The following is a 20,564-nucleotide window of genomic DNA, read 5'->3' as shown; positions in this document are numbered from 1 at the left end:
AACCAGGTTGTGAGCACTGTGATAATACCTTGTAACGAGTGTCCCAGCCAATCTCTAAACAATTACAGATCTACAATCAAGACCACCTTTACCATCTTGGACTTGTTAATATTAGATTTAAGAGAAAGTTTAGATTGTGAGGGAGTTAGAGAGAAATAGTTTTATTCAGAGGCATTCCCCTCTGGGAGGGATTGCTATTCTGACAACATCTTGAAGATATTAGATAGTTTTTAACCTCACCCTCAATCCTAGCACTTTCCCTCCTTCTCTGTATTAATTTATAAATAATAATTCCCTGTATTAATTAATAACAATTCACTAACATTATCAATACACATGTATTAATACATAATATAATATAAAATAATATGCAGTAATAAATAATATATTATATATTATATATGATAAACACATAACATGTATTAACATATAAATATATAATGAATAATGTGTATTTATTAATTAATGTATTAATTAATAAATTAAATAATGTATTAATGATAATTCCACACATTAATTAATAATAATTCCCTGTATTAATTAATAATAATGATAAATTACTAAATATTGAAATCCCCATTTCTGTGGGATTATTCCCTTTTTTGCCAGCCAATTTAGCTCTGTGATAGCTAAGTCAGATTGCCTCCATTTCTGGACAGAAAGGGATTCTGTTAATAACAGTTACCTAGAAGCTGCAACTGTCAAAGGAGGGGGAGGAGAAAGAATTCCATCCACTCACTCCCCTCCCCCTCGCTAGAGGGCTGTAGCCTGGGGCTTGGATCATACTGAGACATCATTGCTAACTGGACCCATTTTTACAGTTTGGCCAGCCAGCCTAGGATTTCTGAACCAGAAGAAGCTGATTACATCATGACTAATTCTCTAAATAGGATGTTGGTCACAGTAGGAAGCAGTACCTTTTTATTATACGGTCTTTGGAAAGGATTTTACAACTTATGGGTAATTTTAATACCCCAATTTTCCATGGAGCTGTTTAGGTTATATGGCTCAAATCAGTGGCTGACTATAAGCATTGGGCAAGCTTTGGCATACATACCAACTGGAGGGTCAATACTGGTGTCACTGTTTCAGGCTTACTGGGTTCTGGGAAAATTAATTGGGCACACTTTTGGCAAAACAGAGGATACCAACCTGGTTCTTGAGGCACTGAAACAGCAAGTGAAGGAACTCACTGAGATAAACAGGCAAATCAGGGCAGGCAAAGAACTAGATGCCAAGACCATTTTACAACTGGAACTGATTGAAGAGACTAGCCAAGACAACACCAAAGATAAAGCCAAAGACACAAACAGTGAAGAAGAGGCAAAAGGGGCTGAGGCTGCTGCTGTAACCATCTTGCCTATTACAGACAGGACCGCTGTCCAACCTGACTTGGGGATCCTACATGTGAAGGGGTACAAGCCATTTTCTGGGAGGGGGAACTTAGAGATCTTGAATAGGAGGTTCCCACAGTATTATTTACATCCAGACAAGTCAATAAAGGAGTTCAAGAGGGCACTGCATCTTTACAATCCAACTTTTGAAGATGCTGAACTGCTTTTGACTGAGCTGTACACTCCCAGTAAAATGGCAAAGTTCATTGCAGAGACAAGAAGCAACCCCAACTTAGCCTCTTGGCCAGTACAACACCAGGACCTTGAACATGGCATATTTAAAACGTTGTAGAGAGGATTTAGGGGAAGCAATGAGGATTCATTCACATCGCTCAAATGTATGGGGCTCATTTGAGAAACTGAGGCAGGGGGATGATGAGCACCCAAGTCTCTACCTTGATAGACTTGTGGAAGCAGGAGAGACCATACTTGGCTTTAGGGACAAGAATGAAGATAATATCCAGCACATCAGAAGGCAATTTGTGCAATTCCCATTCAAACATACTTTCGTTTGAATTGTCCACAGTGGGAATCCCTAACCATCGAAGACCTTCGGAAAACTGCTTCTTATGTGCATGAATCCAGAGAAACAAAGCCCAAGCAATCAAAAAATAATGATAAAGACAAAGAAAAGGATAACATTGCTGAATTGAAGAAACAGCTCAAGGAGGGAAAGAAAGCAAAAGAAATTGAAGAGATTAAGAACATGGCTTTGCAAACACAAAACCAGAGAAGCCAGAGTAGACCAAGACAATCCTATAGCAACAACAATGTCAAGAGATGTTATCTGTGTCACAAACTAGACCACATTGTTAGAGATTGTCACTACAAATCATAAATTAATTTTAACAACCGAAACTATAACAATAACAACAGAAAAAACACCTTTTACAATTCCAGATATAACAACAAGGACAATAATAATAGATATAGTAATAGTGTAAAATTAAGATGTTGTGACCACAACTGCTCCAATTTTTATAGTTCCCCAAATTTATCTAAGATGGAAAAGTATGTGAACCATGGAGAAAGACCACATACTAGCTTATGAACCAAGGAAGCAGCATTGATTATTGAAGCAAAAGACAAGGACTATGACAGTGATAAGGCAGGGAAAAGTGAAAAAGAAGAGCTGGAAAATGCAATAATAACTTATGGGCTTGCTGATATAAAAACATGATTACAAGGAAAAGACTGAAGAAGAATTGCAAATGGGAAATGATGTTATTGAAATGAAAGAGAGAATCTATGGGAGGGAAAGCAGTAATTTAAGAATTTATGATAAAAAAGCATTTACACCTATACAAAATCTTGACAAGTTTAATGGAAGTAGCACTGATCAATTCTGATAGTATTGGAAAAGATACACCATTGAAAACATCAAATACTAATATTCAACCTTTACTATCATTGAACATATCTGTTCCAAATGAGCTACAATCTGAAACATTAATAGCTATTAAGACTATGGATCATTTGAATCATTTAAAAGTACAGCAAACAGAACAACAAAAGAACTGAATTTAACTGGGGTGTTCTAATAAGGATCTCATAGAGACAGACATTGTCAATAAGGGAGATAAACTCCTGCAGACCATTGGGAAGGAAAGTACAAAGTTCTCAGACACAGGCACAACCTTTTTCTCCTTTAGTAGTTAGAGAAGCTGAAAGAGAAAGGGATGTAAAAGGCAGGTTAGAAAGGGTTTTAAATATAAAACAGAAGAGTTTATTCTGGTCGTAGGGTCAATAGGAGCCACTAGGGTGTAATGAATGACGGAATGACATTGGCAGACTCAGAGATAAGAGAAACTTGAGGAAGGGAACAATCCAAAGAGATAGGACATGACAGTAGTAGTGGCTGCATGAGAGGAAATGGGAGAGTTGTTGGGGAGGTACAAATGACAAGACTTAGAAAATGACTGATGAGTGAAGAGCTGAGCAGGGCTCCAAGGTTGCCAGTCTGGGTAGCTGGAAGGCTGTTGGTATCACACAGGAACAGGGAAGTTCAAAAGTGCTGCTGATTGGGGGACAAAGATACCGTGTCCTCTTGGATTTGTTGAGTTTGAGATGTCTGTGGGCTGTTCAGTTTGAACTGGAAATCTGCAAGGGGGACTAGAGCTCATCTGTAGATCCAGAAGCCACCAGTAGAGATTTGAAAACCAAACCCATGCAAACTGATGTGGTCACCAGGTAAGATAATCGTAAAAAGAAGAGAGGGCCCAGGACAGAGCCTATGGGAATGGCACTGGGGTCATCTGGATAATGATCCAGAAAAAAGAGATTAAGATATCAGACATATAGCTATGAGAACTAAGAAAGAGTAGGGACATGAAAACCCAGAATGGCTCTAAGAGGAGAAGGTGGGCAGCGGAGCCAAATGCAGCAGACAGATAAGAAAGATGAGGATTTAGGAAGCGTCTTAAAGCTCTGGCAATTAAGAAATCCTCCAAAAACTGGGAGAGAACAGATTCAGCTGAGTAATGAGGTCAGAAGTCAAGCCATAAAGTGCTGAACAATAAGAGGAAAGAAGTGGAGGCAACATTTTCCAGGACTCTAACTGTAAAGAGGAAGGAGGAAAGGGAGTTTGTAAGCTAGAGGGGAGGGGAAGTTAGGTGAAGGTTTTTGAAGGATGCTTTTAAAGTGATTTGCTGGATGGAGGGGGTAGCCATAATGATGAAATTACAGATTCTTGAAGTATGGACAGATCAACTCACCCTCTGCCAGGAGTTTCTTTTGGGCCCATTTAAAAATTAAGGAGAGGCAGCTAGTTGGCACAGTGGACAGAGCACCAGACCTGAAGTCAGGAAGACCCAAATAAGGCCCCAGATACTACCTAGCTGTAGGGCCTGAGGCAAGTCATGTCACACTGTCTGCCTCAGTTTCCTCATCTGTCAAATGAGCTGGAGAAGGAAATAGCAAACTACTTCAGTATCTTTGCCAAGAAAACCCTAAATGGACTTGCTAAGAATTGGACACACCTGAAAAATGACTAAACAAGTACAAAAAAATTAAGTTCCTTTAGCAGCACAATGAGGGTAGGAGGGTTAGGCCAGGTAATCTATCAGGCCTCTTCTAGCTTTAGAGGTCTAGATTTCTAAAAAATTCTATAAAGCTCCTTTCCACCAATTCCAACCCCCTGCCCAACTTCTGTAACCCTATATTTATCTCTCAATTCCATATAGGCAAACCTGTTCCCTTATCCCCATAGACACTCAGTAATCTTCCTCTGAATCTTCACACAAGCCACTTATCCTCCCCTTACCTCCCTAAACTTTGTCCAGCTTGGCCTTCCTCTACCCTGTATCTTAATATGCTTCAGTTTTTGTGTCTGTATTTAGTCTCTCCCAGTATAACTTCCCACCCAAGGCATGTCATCTCCTTTTCCACTCCTTAAATGACAAGAGGTAAGAGTGGAAGCACAAAATTATTAATGGAGAATGGGAACAATACTGGCTGGCATTTTAAATGGCACTCTATAGAAATGATTTCTTTTCATCTTTACACCAACGTAAGCAGAACAGGCATTATGATTCCCCATTGTACAAACAAAGAAACTAAGATTCAGAGATAAAAGTGAAGCGCCTAAAGTCACAGAGCTGGTAAATGGCAGAGAAGGGATTGGGTAGATGGAACCCAGATCTTCCAAGAGTTCAGAACACAATGAAATTTATTACTGCTGCTTATTGCCAACCAAGTACAAAGTCATGGCCCCAAAGTACATGGGTACAAGACCCAGGTTGGAAGCACCATGTCACTGAGGGTAGGAAAGTATAGCCCCTTGAAAAGGCATATCCCAAAGTCTAGGTCACAGCCAGAGACTGGGATCTTGAATATGTATATATAAACTATATGTTATGCATGTTTATATGTATGTGTATAAAAATATAAATAAATATAAAATACACACATATATTCAGAAAGGAAAGTTTAAAAAAAGATATTAATGCTTAAAAATAGAAAAGGAAAATGATTAAATTCACCTCCTGTCCTAGAAAGCAGGCCCACCTTTAATCCAGCCCAAATTGTTGAGAATTCTGTAGGAAGTCTTCAACTCTCCATCAAAAGAGATTCTTAGTTATATCTCATAATCACATCAATCACAAAATTCATCTCTAAGGTCTAGCCTATTACTCTCATACTCAGTTTAAGTCCTTGTTCTACCTTCAGGGGAGATGGGGAAAGTGGAGGAGAATTTCTGGGTGACATTTCATTACTTGCCTTCAGCCTTTTTCATTTATCAAAGAGGAGCTTCCTAGATCCTTTCTTCTTGCCTCATTGATCTGATTCTCATGGAAGAGCTCTGGCCTGAGGGAGACCGACCTTCAGCCTAACCCACTAACAAGCTGTGTGATACTAAGAGAGTCATTGCCTCTCTCTGGTTTGTTTCCTCATCTGTTAAGAGGAATGGGTTGGACTTAGACAATCTGGGTGTCATGGCTCATTCAGCTCTAAAATGTTGTGATCTCTGATTTCTCAGGCTTTGCCAAGGCCATCAGAGGCTGAATGAGGGTCAGCTTTTCCCACCCTTTGTATAAACAGGCCCAGCCTTCAGTCAACCAACCAGTCCTACTCCCTTGGTCCTAAGTACTTCCATATACACAGTTTTGTACACGTTGGGGAAGGGCTGACTAGAAGGAATTGGAGAGCTGATAGTATGTCTAGGGACACTTGCTAGGTAAGAAAACAGAAACACAGTAAAAACAATTCATAAATGAAGCACAAACCACCTGGGTTTGTAAAATGTAAAGATCTATGAAGGCAGGTAGCTAGGGGTAGCAGAGTTTTGGGGGAGGAATCTGAAAGACCTGAGTTCAAATCCAACCTCAGGCACTTACTATCTTATATGATCCTAGGCCTTTCTTAAGTTTATTTTTTCATCTATAAAATGAAAGGATTGACATCGAGAGCCTTCCATTGATCCTTCTAGCTCTAAAACTATGCTTTGTGAGAGGTGGAGAAAAGACTTGTTAGAAGTGATCTAACTTAATAAAATGCAAAGTAGCCCAAAGTCCACTCTGGCTGAGCAACTGAAAATAAAACAGTAAACAAACCTTCACAAAAACCATTGCTTTAACTAATTAACTTGCTAGGGCCCTTTTTGAGATTAGGGCTTTTTACTATTTCCCTTCTTTAGGTATGAAAATGCTCTGATTACTTTATTTAGACCTTATTCTTTTTTTTTTTTTGTCCTATACAACATTGAAAATTATTAATAAAAGTTTCTTACTAGTATAATTCCTCAGAAAAATTAGGAAGCTTTTAGGGAATTAGGGGATAATTAAGCAATTAGGGAGTCATCATAGCTATCAAGTGATTAAAATGCCACTTAAGTAAGCTAGCAGCCTCTTAGGAGGTTAGAGAAGAATTATTTATTTAGAATTGTAAAGATCCCTTTGGAAATTCTCTAGTCAAGAGTTCTTAACTTTTTCAGTGTCACAGAAATCTGGTGAAGCCCAAGGACACCTTTCAGAATTATATTTTTAAATGCATAAAATAAAATATTTAGAATTACAAAGAAAACCGATTTTGCTGAAATACATTTATCAAATATTTTTTAAAAATAAGTTTACAAACCCTAGGAACTCCTGATTTAGTTTAATCTTCTCAACTGACAGATGAGGAAGCTAAGGCCCAGAGAAGTGACTGGCCCCAAAACAGTAAGGGGCAGAGCTGGGCTATCTTTTGACTCACAAATCAATCGTTCAAAAAGAGTATAGGAGATAATAAAGGAAAAAAGTTTGAAGTGATAAAGGATTAGATTATGACTGAACCACTCCAGATGTCTGTGAGTGCACTGTGCACCAAAGTACTTTTCCTCCTTTCTTCCTCAGAATAATTCAGCCATATATCCCAGGGTAATCCTGGTGTTGGTCAACACCCTCCTCAGGGTGGATTGTATTATTATCCTATAATGCAAGGTTTAATAGAGATATTTCAGGAAAAGAAACTTGCTAACTCCTTGAAGTGAAAGTGAACTGTTTGGAGAAGGTGCCATGGAGATGCCTGCAGAAACCACACACTGCATCAGAATGAACTTTGGGATGTAGGGGTTGGGGGGGGGGAGGGGGGGAGGAAGTGGGGAGTGTTTGAATGCATTTATTCTGAATGTAAACTCTTATGCCAAAGGGAATTGCACAATAATTGGCTTTTTGTCAGTGCACCCACCTAACGTTGGTTTTGTTCTCTTTCTCTTTTATTTCCTTTTATCCCCAAATTACTGTAATTTCTCCTCAGAAAGTGCAATATTGTATGCACCTTTAGTAAGAGATCTTTAGAGATATAGGCTAGTCATGTGTAATGATTCATTAGAGAAACTAGGCATGTAAATCTGGGAAATTTCAATATGCTTGCCTCCCCAGAATTCATTCACCCAGAATCCCATCTGCATGCTTATGCTGTGTGACTGTAAGGAGGATAAAGTTTTAGTGTGACCCCACCCCTCTCTCTCTCTTTTCCTGAAATGCAACCGCTGAAGTTGGCCGAAAGCCAGCAGAATTTACACATGTGGTCATACTTTAGTTAGATTATTAGGCTTTGAACTTCTATTTCTTTTTTTTTTAATTTCTTCTACTTCAAGTGATTATTAATAAATTCTATAAAAAATAATACTTGGAATTATAGATATTAATTTAAATCTTACAGCAGACAAAAACAATTCAGTCTTTAGTATGAATGACTAATACACTTAACCTTCGAGGTAGGTATGAATCTCAAATGAGTAAAATTCTGATAGAGAAACCGTTCATCCTTAGGAGAGTCAGACAGTCAAAACATTTATTAAGTGCTTTCTATGTGCCAGGCACTGGGCTAAAGTTAAAAAAAATCCCTGCCCTCAAGGAGCTCACTATCCAATGGGGGAAGCAACATGTAAACAAATTCTATAGAAACAAGCTATAGAGAGGATAAACTGGAAATAATCATCAGAGAGAAGACAATAGGATTATGAGGGATCAGGAAAAGCTTTCTGAGGAAGGTGGGATTTTGGAAGGGTTGGCAAATGAGAAGGCCAGAGCAATCCAGGCATGGGGGACAATGGCTGGAGTGAGAAGATAGGAGTCTTGTTCCAGGACCAGCAATGAGGACAGTGTCATGGGATTCCAGAGTAGTATTTGGTGGCATGTAAGACAGAAGATTAGAAAGGTGGAGGACGGGGAACTGATGAAGGGCTTTGAACACCAACACAGAGGATTTTATATTTGATCTTGGAGGGCTAAAAGGGTAACATGGTCAGACCAGCAAGGTCATTTTGATAGCTGAAAGGAGAATGGAATGGAGTGGGGAGATAACTGAGGCAGAGACACAAACAGCAGGCTTCTGTAATAGCCCTGGTGTGAGGTAAGGGTCTGTGCCAGAGTGGTGGCACTATTAAAGGAGAGGGTGGCATGTATGCAAGAGGTATCCAAGGGAAAATTGACAGGCCTTGGGAATAGATAGGATAATAGCCAAGATATCCCTGTCATTCACATCTGAAGTGTTTACCCACTATTAAGTGAAATGAGGCTCCAAACTTGACTGGGAAGAGGAGGGACGGTTAATTGGGTGAAAAAGGGCACTTCCAAAGAGGTAGGACTTGAGCAAGGCATCCATTTGGAGAGCCAGAGGGCAAGCTAGGAAGGAGGGGAGGTGAAAGAGGGGTTAAAAAAAATAAAGATGGCTGGCACTCACAGCCATTTTGCCTAGGGCCCAGATAGAATGTTGTTGGAATGGGTGAAGGGAAATGAGGAGACTTGGAAACCCTGAGAGAGAAAAAGACAATGAACCTACCCCTAGGACATGCTGCACTAGTGGAAGGAGCACTAATAAGGACTAAGCAGATTTATAGCTCATTAAGGTTTGCGGAGAGCTTTACTAATAGGGTCCCATTTGATCTTCATAGGAACCCTGGAAGGTAGGCATTATTCTTATCCCCCTTTATAGATGAGGAAACTGAGCCACAAAGGTTAAATGACTTGCCTAGGGTGACACAACTAGGAAGCAATTAAGGCTAGAGTCAAGCTTCAGGACTGAATACAGCCATGGCTCTCTTACTTGCTATGCTCCACCAGCCATGTTGGCTCTGGAATCTAAGGATGGTTCTGTGTTGGAATCCCAACTGTATTGTACCACTAATTACCTATATGACACTGGACCGAATAGTCATGTACTATCTCTCGATCCTCAGGTTCCATGGCTATAAAAAAGGAGGTTGGACTAGATGACCTATAGCTCCAAACATTAGGATAAACTCCTTAAGAGTTAGGCTTCATTCTTTGTACCTGAATCCCCAACACTTAACACAGGGCCTGGCACAGAGAGGGCACTTAACTACTTGTTGATGGACTGACTAAATCCATGATCCTATGAAGTTTCTCTCATGCTGGAGGGAGGTGGGGACTCACCAGATAGTCCCTTCTCCTGGAAAGAAGTAGTGCTGGTAAACATCCTCACCTATTACATGTGGCCGCTGGGACTTCATGGCCTTCTTCCTCCCCTGAGATACTCACCTGCTGTTGGTAGAAGTTTTGGGCAGCCTGTTCAAAGCGTTCATCTTTGGTTTCTGCTTTTTTCCCCAGTTTCTGCATCACCTGGAAAAATATCAGATGTTTCAATGTCTCTTCCTGTTTCTTAACTATGAACCAATGGATGGCAAGTGACCTCTGCCCAGATAGATTTCCCTCTGTTCCTATACTGGCTTCATTGCCCCTGCTGTACTATCCACAAGAATCTAACGTGTGCTGAGTCCAATAGAATCAGAAAGGTTGATACAGCGTTTTGCTGTCATATAACACATTTCAAAACCAGCTAGAAACAGCTTTTAGATTATCCAGTTTGGAATTGTGTCTGGGCTCCTTTAAAAAAGCTGAGAGCACTGGCATGAATAAAAATGAATGAAACTAGTTTTAAAACAGAAGCTATCAAATGGGGAGGGGGAAATTTGCATCAACTACCTGATTTGGGTTTGATATTACAGAAAACTAACATAAATATTTGAGCTCCCAAAGGATTAGCAGTCAAAGGGTATGAACAAATAACTCCCAAAAGAACCACAAACATGAAAAATTATACTAAATCACTCTCAATGTAAATCAAAACAATTCACATCTAGCAAATTGGCAAAGATGACAAAAGTGGAAATAGTCAATGCTGAAGAGATTCTGGAACAAGATGTACTCCTGGTGTTGGGGGGCTGTCAGTGTTCCATTTTGCAAAGTGATTTGAAATTGTTGCTAGGGCCCCAAGATTCCAATTAGAGGCATGTATCCAAAGGTGTGAAAGGAGGTAGAAAGGAGGGTCCCATAGATCCCAGAATGCTTTGAAGTGCAAAGAGCAAGAACCAGAGCGAATGCCCATTGGCTGAGGAATGGGTAACAAACTTGTTTCTGGAGGTAACAATACTGCCAATGGATAATCAAATGTAAAAGACTTCTCTACTAGCATCAATGCAATAATCCAGGACAATTCTGAGGGATTTATGAGAAAAGAATGCTATACACATGCAGAGAAAAAACTGTGGGAGCAGAAACACAGAAGGAAGACATTTCCTTGATCACATGGTTCAATGGGGATTGGGGATGTAGACTCTAAACAATCATTCTAGTGCAAATGTTAATAATATGGAAATAGGTCTTGATCAATGACACATGTAAAACCCAGTGGAATTACTCATTGGCTACAGGAGGGGGGTGAGAGGAGAGGAGGGAAAAAACATGAATAATGTAATCAGGGGAAAATATTCTTAATTAATTAATTAAACTTAATTTAAAAATATTGCCAATGGAAAAATCAACATCCAATTTAAAATTGAGTTTTCTTTTAAAAACATTTATTTTTAATATTCTTTTCTTCTAAATTTTGAGCTCTGGACTCTTTCCTTACTCCCCACAAACAATATTATTATCAATTTTGATATCATGTGACATATATTTCCATACTAGCTAAATTGCCAAAAAAATAAAGAAACTAAGAAGAAAATTCTATTTCCATTTGCACTCCAAAGTTCATCAATTCCCTCTCTAGAGGTGGAGATTTTCCATTTTTTCACCATACTCTTGAATATACTCATACTCTTAGATCTGAGTAGCTGAGTCTTTCCCAGTTGCTCATCATTACAATTACTGTTACTCAGCACAGTGCTCACACTGCATTTTGCATCAGTTCACACGTCTGTAAAAGTGAAATTTGGAAAATGCCATCTAAAAGTGTATATATTTCTATGGACATGGGAAATGTATCAAAACTACATTTCCCGTGATCCAACATGGTCCAACTGGTTTCCGTTTTCGGGGTTTTGGGCTTGGGAAGGCCTACGTCTTGACCCAGGGAAGAGCTTAAATCTCCTGGGTTAGGAGGGAGTGGCTCTTTTTGTCTGTAGGCTCTTGGCTAGCAGACTTGGAGACAGTAATGGAGGCGGCAGTTTTGAATGCTTACAAGCGCGTGGTCTGATAACTTTATCTATAAACATGGCTTTAATTAAATTACTAATTTATATTATTATACCAGCCTTTATCATTTTTCATATTAATAAGTCCTGCCATATTTTTCTGAAGACCCATTCCTTGTCATTTCTTATAGCAAAATAGTATCCATCACCATTCTATTCCACGACTTGTTCAGCCATCCTTCAATTGATGGGTGTGCCTTCAATGCCCAGTTCTTTGCCGCCATCCACAGAGCTATTCTCACTATTTGTGCACATACAGGACCTTTTCCTTTGACCTCTTGGAGGTACCAAATCTAATGCTCTTTCCTAACTTCTGAGGAATTTTGATGATGGGCTTTGCCTAGTGTGAAGCCAAGCAATCTCATAAACATTTGAAATCTGAAGTCTTTGTTCCTTCATCAGAATTGTTATTTCCCTCTTGCTCCATCTTTTTGTTCTACTATATCTAGAGTGCTGCACAGTCCAGAGTAAAAGGCTTCCCCAACCTCTCTAACCCAATATAGACCATATATTTCCCCCAACAGAATGTGGCAAACTTACTCTGTGATGTGCTAGGTGTGGCAGACTTCCTTCCCCTACCTCCACCCTTCTCTTCCTCTGCTAGAGCTGAACTGGGTCCATCTCTGACTTTCCTTATGAATAAAGGACCATTTGGCCCAGACTGATCTTTGGTCCTCCAGATTTGTCCAAGGGAGAGATCTTTTCCACAAAATAATTAATATGGAGAAATGTTTTACATGATTGTACACGTAAAATCTATATCAGATTGCTTACCATGTTAGGGAGGGGGAAGGGTAGAAAGAAGGGAAAGTGAGAAGGAAGAAGAAAATTTGGAACTCAACATTTAAAAAATGTTTAAAAATGTTTTTACATGTAATTGGGGGCAATATTATTTAAAAATAAAATCAAAATTAAAATTCTCATAACATACCTAAAAAATTTGTCCAGGGGACAATGAGACATGGTTCCAAGGCAGAAGGGCAATTTGCCTTTGGGGGAAGGAGGTAATGGAGGGAACAGCCCTAGCTTGAGCACCTGGACTTTCTGGCTTGACCTGTTGGGCTCCTAGTCTGACTGACTGATAGAGGTTTTCCTAACCTGCATAAAGAGTCAAAACTTTGTCACTACCCAGGTAGGCAAGTCACTTCTTTTGCCTCAGTACTTTATAGTTCTAATAATTTAACAATCTATGAGGGTATAAGAATACTTAGTTGTTGCAAGGAAGGGTTCTATTGGGTGTGATAATGGAGGGGAGGAGAAGAAGAGAAATGACAAAAATCCAAAGAATATCCCCAAGAAAGAAAAAAAAAGTTATTAATGAGTGTAATTCATAGCAGGAGACACAAAACAAAACTGGAAGTCTCCTTAATGTCAAACAACAGGGAAATTGTTTTTATAAAATGTGATATGTTAACATATATGGAATATCATTAAGCATTTAAAATGTACAAGTTTGAATAGAACAGAGATCCAGAAATATTTTAATGAAATAATGCAAAGTAAAAGAAAACAACAACCCAGAACCAGAATAATGGGATACACATTAATTCTGATGCAATGAGATGTGAATGAGAATGGAAAGAGAATTCTGGTGGGTACTTAAAAGAGAAACTGAAAAAGTTTTGTTTGTTGCATTGAAATGAAGTGATTTAAAAATATAAGTAAGTATTAATCAAGTGTAGTTGTTTGTATTAATGTTTAATGCACAGCTTCGAATAAAACATTTAATTTTTTTTTTAAACCCTTGTACTTCGGTGTATTGTCTCATAGGTGGAAGAGTGGTAAGGGTGGGCAATGGGGGTCAAGTGACTTGCCCACGGTCACACAGCTGGGAAGTGGCTGAGGCCGGGTTTGAACCTAGGACCTCCTGTCTCTAGGCCTGACTCTCACTCCACTGAGCTACCCAGCTGCCCCAAAACATTTAATTTTTAAAAAAGAATCTATGTAATGTGAGGACCCAGAACCTCAGCTTTCTTCTTGAATTAGGACAGAAATATTAGCTCTGGCTCCCGTCAGGCTGCAGGCATTTCTTTCAAGGGATAGAAAAAGAACAAACAAACTGTTTCTCTCTCTTTTTTTGAGACAGAATTATGATAGTAATAAGATATGTTGGTCAAGGAAGATATAGGAAAAGTCTTGAGAAGCTGGGAGAACTGAAGGTAGCCAAGGTGAAAGACAAGGGAGATGGGCTTCCCTCCAGAAGACTCAGGCTGGCTTCCTGAGAAATCCCTCTACTGAACAGTGCCCAGGGACACTGGGGATAAAACTGGAAAACCCCTTGAGAAGATAATTTTCTCAAATTAAGGAAACTGCAGATTCCCTAAGGAGAAAATCCTCTGCCAACTCACCGGCTTTGTCACCCATGAAACTTCATCACAGACTGACTCCTGTTCTCCAGTGGGACAAAGCCAAGGCCTCCTTCCTTTTTCATGCACGACATTTCCTCCGTCTGGAACCCTCTTCACTGAACCGTCCTAGTTCAAACCTTGTCTCTTACCTGTTTCTGCCCTGGGTGTGTGCCCCATGTATCCTCTATCCTAGTCCTCAGGCTGACACAGGAAATCATCCTCAAGGTACAGAGCCAGCTTTGGTGTCTGGTCCTCTGCTTGAAAAGGTAGGCAGTGAAGATGTTTCCTTCTCAAACACCTCTATCTAAAAGTCAGGCCCTTCTACCCTACTGATGTAAAGCTTAGGAAAGGAATGGACAGTAGCTCACCCTTATAATAGCACTCTCCCCTACCTCAACATAACCCTGGGAGGTTTGGAAGTGCAAGTATTTTTATCCTCATTTTAAAGATAGAGAAAACTGAGACCCAGAGATATTAAGTGACTTAATGTCCATGGTCATAGTACTGGTGAACTTTGGTTGGAACTAGAATCCAGATCATTAAATATAAATTTAGATTCAGAAGAGATTTTAGTCTAGTCCAGCACTCTGATTTTTCAGAAGGTAAGGTTTTAAAAATATTAGAGAGGAGTTTGACAATTAATTTTTTTTTTGTTTTTAAACATTCTTTTAAAAAATATTGAGTTGCAAATGTGCATCGGCTATGAGGGGAGGGCGGAGAGAAGTTGGGGGGGGGTGAAGGGGAAAGTAAGAACATGAATCATGTGACCATGATAACTTTTCTAAAAAATAAAAATTATTTTAAAAAAATATTGAGTTCCAATTTTTTTCTATACCTCTGGCCCCTGCCTCACACATTGAGAAAGTAAGCAATGATATATACGTGAAGTTGTGCAAAACATTTCCATATTAACCATGTTGGGGAAAAAAAGTTAAGAAAAGTAAATTACCAAAAAATTATGCTTCAGGTACACTCAAGATTTCTTGATAAATATTTGTTGTCTTCTGTAAGCAGATGCTAACAGCTGGGAGAGAGAAGCCCAAAGCTTATTCCATTAGTAAACATTCACAGAATCACAGAATTTGTGAGTTGGAAGGCTCTGCAACAGCCATTTAGTTCAGCCCATACAAGAAAGGTATCCCCACAATAACATATCTTGAAGGTGGTCATCTATAGCCAGGAAACCCACCACCTCTAAAGGTAATCCATCAAACTTCTGGATAGCTCTAATTATTAAGGACTCCCACCACCCCCATGCCAAGTCTAATAAGACTAACAGAATAACCTTTGTACTCGCTATCCATTCAAATACTAGACAACGGCCATCACCATGTTCTTCTAGTCTTCCCTTCTCCAAGTAAAAATATCCATAGATCTGTCCATTTATAGCCATTTTGATGGAGCTCCTCTGAAGGCTTCTCCAGCTTATCAACAGAGACACAGGGCCTCTCTGGGGCTTTCTCCTTGGTAAGAAAACTGCCTCTCCTCAAGCCAGTCAGTACCTTTCCTGCAATTTATAGTCTTAGAGTCACTTACATAGATTAAAATCTAGGTTAAGTGATTCACCCAGGGTCAGGACAGACCCAGGTCCAGCTTCTGGCCTCTAGGCCAGCTATCCAATCACTACACCAATATCAATGTTCCTTTTAAATTGTGGTGCCTATCAAATCTGGCCTCAGACACTTCCTAGCTGTGTGACCCTGGGCAAGTCACTTAACCTCCATTGCCTAGCCCTTACCACTCTTTTGCCTTGGAACCAATACACAATATTGATTCTAAGACAGAAGATAAGGGTTTAAAAATAAAATAAAATAAACTGTGGTGCCTAAAACTGGTCACAACACTTTGCCCAAGCGCTAGAGTGCTGGGGGAGCATCACCTCCTTATTTCTGTTGCACTTCATTACTTCTAGTAAGTAGAGATGAATCACACAGATACAGATTTAAATTTTTTTTCCAGGATGTTTTATTTATTTATTTTTTGCTCACAGATTATTTATTCCTTTTTTATTCAAAGATATTTTATTTTTCTAACTACATGTAACAGCAATTTTCAACCTACATTTTCTAAAATTATAAGCTCCAAATTATTTCCCTTCCTCCCTTCTGTCCCCCATCCTGGAGATGGTAAGCAATCTGACCTGGATTATATATGTATTATCATACAAAACATGCTTCCTTATTGATCATTGTTGTAAGAGAATACTCATAGAAACCCCAAAATAAAACCATAAATAATGTCATACAGATATTTGTAGTACAAAATAATATGAACATATTGTTGCTTTACAAGTGTATAGGAGTAGTAGAAGCCCTTTCTAGCTTTCATTCTTCTTTTTTCTTAAACCTCTGCCTCCTTGTATTTTTTTTTTTTTTAAACCCTTACCTTCTGTCTCGAAGTCAATACTGTGTATTGGCTCCAAGGCAGAAGAGTGGTAAGGGTAGGCAATGGGGGCCAAGTGACTTGCCCAGGGTCACACAGCTGGGAAGTATCTGAGGCCAGATTTGAACCCAGGACCTCCCATCTCTAGGCCCAACTCTCCATCCACTGAGCTACCCAGCTGCCTCCTGCCTCCTGTCTTTGAACCAATATAAGTATCAGTTCCAAGGCAGAACAGCTGTAAGGGTGACAGGACCTCCTGTCTCTAGTCCTGGATTTCTATCCAATGAGCTACCTGCCCACCCTGTTTTTTTACACTTAACTGTCTTTTTACACTTAACTTCCTTCCACAAAGACTTTGATCAAGCTCCAGTTCCTGAAGCATAAATCTCCATCCATTCCATCCGTGGCTGTTCACTGACCACTCTACTTTCTCATTGACATGCCATTTCTCTGGCTTCTTCAAGGCTCAGCTCAAATCCCACCTTGTGCAGGCCTTCTTTTCCCAAATGTCCCCTCTGCAATGGCTGGAAATGTATGTTTCTAGCTATTTACATGCAGTTTCCCTGTTAGACTGTGAGCTCCTCGAGGGCAGGGCCTCGGCTTGCCTTTCCTTGCTAGAGGGACAGTGAAGTAGTGGATGGAGTAGGCCTAGAAGTCAGGCTTCCCTTACTCTAACCAATCATCTCTGACACACACTGAGTGGTGACTTGGGCAAACTTCTTCTCAGCACTCTCTCCCACTGGGGCTGCATGTCCTCCCAACTCCAGCCAGGTTAAAAGGAGATAGAAATATTTAGCAAGATAAACAAAAATATGATAAAATGTAGATAATGTTAACATGTGACTTCTAAGGATCCTGGTGGCCCCCATTTCTATTTGGGTTTGACATGACCACTCTAGGAATCCCTCTGAGACAAAATTGCAGAGGAGCTCCTGAGCCCTGGAAGAGGGAATTCCTTATATTAGTAGGTCTTGAACTTTTTGGTCTCAGAATCGCTTTTCACTCCTAAAATTATTGAAAACAAGGCAGCTAGGTGGCTGGAGAGAGCCAAGCCTGCAGATAGGAAGCCCTGGGTTAAAATGTGGCCACATACACTTCCTAGATGTGTGACCCCGGGCAAATCCCTTAACCCCAATTGCCTAGTCCTTGTCCTTCTGTCCTAGAAGTTACTAGGACAGATGGTAGGGGTAAAAAAAATTATTGAAGACCTTGAAGAGAAAGTTTTCTTTATATGGATTAAATAAATAACATCTTTAGTATTTTGAAATTAGGAAGTCAACGCCAGGCCCCCATGAAAGAATCTGGGGATCCTTAGATCACTTGGAGAACTTTCTCCCTTAAGCCAGTGCTTAGCACTGTGCCTGATATATGTTTCTTGACAGTCAAGAGTGCACTGAGAAGATAAGTCAGGCATAGCCTCCCAGCCCACATCCTGCCCCTGATCCACTTCAGGCAGCCACAAGTCCCACCCTTGTACTCCCAGCTGAGTTCTGAGGTCAAGGCTCTCTCATTGGAAAGGGCTCATGGGAAGGTTAAAGTTAAAGCAGGGTCAAAAAAAGAGGAGAGATAACAAATCTGGCCACCCCAAAGCTCTCCCTCCTATGGGCCCTGAAGTGTCCAGAAATGATTTTCCACAATACCTAGTGATTTTTCAAGAGTGAATCAGTGGGGGAGGTGAAATAGTACAGTAGATAGCTCCGGGCCTGGAATCAGGAGGTCCTGGGTTCAAATTTGACCTCAGATATTTTCTAGCTGTTTGACCTTGGGCAATTCATTTAACACCAATTGCCGTTCTTCTGTCTTAGAACTGAAACTGAGACAATAGGTAGGGTTTAAAAAAAAAAACACTTGCGCAATATTATAAAGCTTATCAATTGTGAGAATCAGGATTTGAATCTATTTCATTTAAATGAAATTTAATTTAAATTAAATTAAATTAAAGAAAAGATTTAATTGCCTATACAGACCTATGTGAAAAAAGAGCTTTATATGATAAATTGTTTTATCAAATAATGGCTCTAGAGGATAGGCACAAGACCAAAGGAGATGCTATTTTATTTCATCATCCTGGGCGTTTCTTATGACACAGGAAGGGCAGAGGGAGTGGCTGCTCAGAAACATCCCCAGTGCTGACTTAATGCCTTATTTTCTAGGTGCCTATATAAGTTTGAAAGTGAATTTTCTAGCCTAATCCTTACCTCATGGGAGCTTCCCACCTGTCTAAGCAGGAGTCCCATCTCCTCCACTGTGCCCTTCAAGGCTAAGATGTCCAGATGAGAAAAAAGAACCTTCTTATTGAGTCTTCCTGCAAGGAATCTGAGGTCAGGCAAGTTGCTTAACCTCTTCTCAGTTTCTTCCTTTGTAATGTGAGGGAGTTGGACGAGATCATTAGTTCTCAACTCTTTTCATCTAAAGATTCCTTTTACAATCTTAAAAACTGTTTATAGGGGGCAGCTGAATAGCTCAGTGGATTGATTGAGAGTCAGGCCTAGAGACAGGAGGTCCTAGGTTCAAATCTGACCTCAGCCACTTCCCAGCTGTGTGACCCTGGGCAAGTCACTTAACCCGCATTGCCTAGCCCTTACCACTCTTCAGTCTTGGAGCCAATAAATAGTATTGTGTATCCATGATGGAAGGTAAGGGTTTCAAAAACAAAACTGTTTATAGGTGTTTAATGATTATTGAAAGTTAGGATTTCTTTAACACTTAAAAGTAACTGATAGGGGCAGTTAGGTGGCTCAATGGATAAGAGTCAGGCCTAGAGACCACAGAGGTCCTGGGTTCCAATATGGCCTCAGACATCTCCTAGCTGAGTGACCCTGGGCAAGTCATTTAACCCCAACTGCCTAGCACTTGGCTCTTCTGCCTTGGAACCAATACTTAGTATAGAGTCTAAGATGGAAGATAAGTGTTAAAAAGAAAAAGTAATTCAGAAGAGCCCCAGTTTAGGTGACCCTAACTGTGATGAGGGCCCATTTCTATTCTTAAAATGGGTGGAGAACAGCTTTGGTTTGGAAGGGTCTAATTTATCCCTATGAACCCTAACTGAGATGAGCACCCTTAGTATTAGAGTGAAAAGAATTTTGGCCTTAAGGATCTAGGGAGATGCCCAGTTCTGGCCACTCCCCAGTTTGGCTTTCCAGTTCAAGTGGGCTCGCACCTCTCTGCCTACAGGGGTGTCTCCCTCACTTACAAAGTGGAGGTCCAAGAGGTGCCCCCAGGGCCCACCAAAGGAGGCCCAACTGTGAAGCGCTTTGCCAGCCATAATCCCAGGCGGGCGATTTCCTCCTTCCTTTGAGGAATTGGGTGGGGCATGTCAGAGGACGGCCTTCAAAGAGCCCAAGGGCCTGGGTTCGAATCCCAATCTGGGGGGGCGGGGTGCGTTGGATTGGACTCCTATTTCAGTCCCACCTTTCCGGCCCAGTCTCAGGATTTGGGAAAAGGGCGTTGTGGGAGCTCCCCCTGCCTCTTCAGGTAAATTGAGGGCTCCGCGTACTCGGGGTAACAGCGGGGCTCGAGGCTGGCGAGCGTGGGCCAGGCCGAGGATGGGCCCAGGGAGTCCCAGAGGGGTAGAGGCGGCCTCGGCACCTACCTTCTCCTGGGCCCGGCTTAACTTCTTCTGCACCTGCTTGGCCAGCAGCCCCGCGCTGCTGCTGGTGCTGCGCTCCGCCATCGTGGCCCCTGAGCACTGCCCTCCCTGCCGGAGCAGCCTCGTCAGTCGGAGCCGCCTAGTCAGTCGTGGTTTTCCTTTAGTGCTGCCTGGGGAGGAAGTGCCCGGCTCCCAGCATGCCCCGCAGCCTGGCGGGGGGTGGTGGTGGTGGTGAGCCCTGGGCCCCTCCCTGAGTGCCCCCCCTATGAGGGGGCGGGGCCAGACCCAGCCGGATGGAGGAGCCACTGGGGGTGAGGAGGGGGAAGGGCGAGAAGTGCTCCTGGATCCCCCCTAATTACACCCCTCTACACACTAGTCCTGCCCCTCCCCCAAGGGTAAGGGAGATTCAAGGCCCAGATCTGCCACCCTAG

At 41.0% G+C, this 20,564-nt stretch overlaps 1 protein-coding gene across 1 annotated transcript in view; it reads right to left on the bottom strand.

The window, feature by feature from the left end:
- The window catches only part of BIN2 (bridging integrator 2), a 39,167-nt gene extending 18,950 nt beyond the window's left edge, over positions 1-20,217 (bottom strand). The window contains exons 1-2 of the mRNA XM_044677540.1: positions 20,137-20,217; positions 9,878-9,958 (exon numbers count right to left, since the gene is read on the bottom strand). Of these exons, the coding sequence (XP_044533475.1) occupies positions 9,878-9,958; positions 20,137-20,217 (162 nt within the window). The remainder of the gene's footprint in view (positions 1-9,877; positions 9,959-20,136) is intronic.
- Positions 20,218-20,564: the final 347 nt, after the last annotated feature.

This window comes from Gracilinanus agilis, chromosome 5, assembly GCF_016433145.1.
Source record: "Gracilinanus agilis isolate LMUSP501 chromosome 5, AgileGrace, whole genome shotgun sequence".
NCBI lineage: Eukaryota > Metazoa > Chordata > Mammalia > Didelphimorphia > Didelphidae > Gracilinanus > Gracilinanus agilis.
This window is presented reverse-complemented; position numbering and strand designations above follow the sequence as displayed.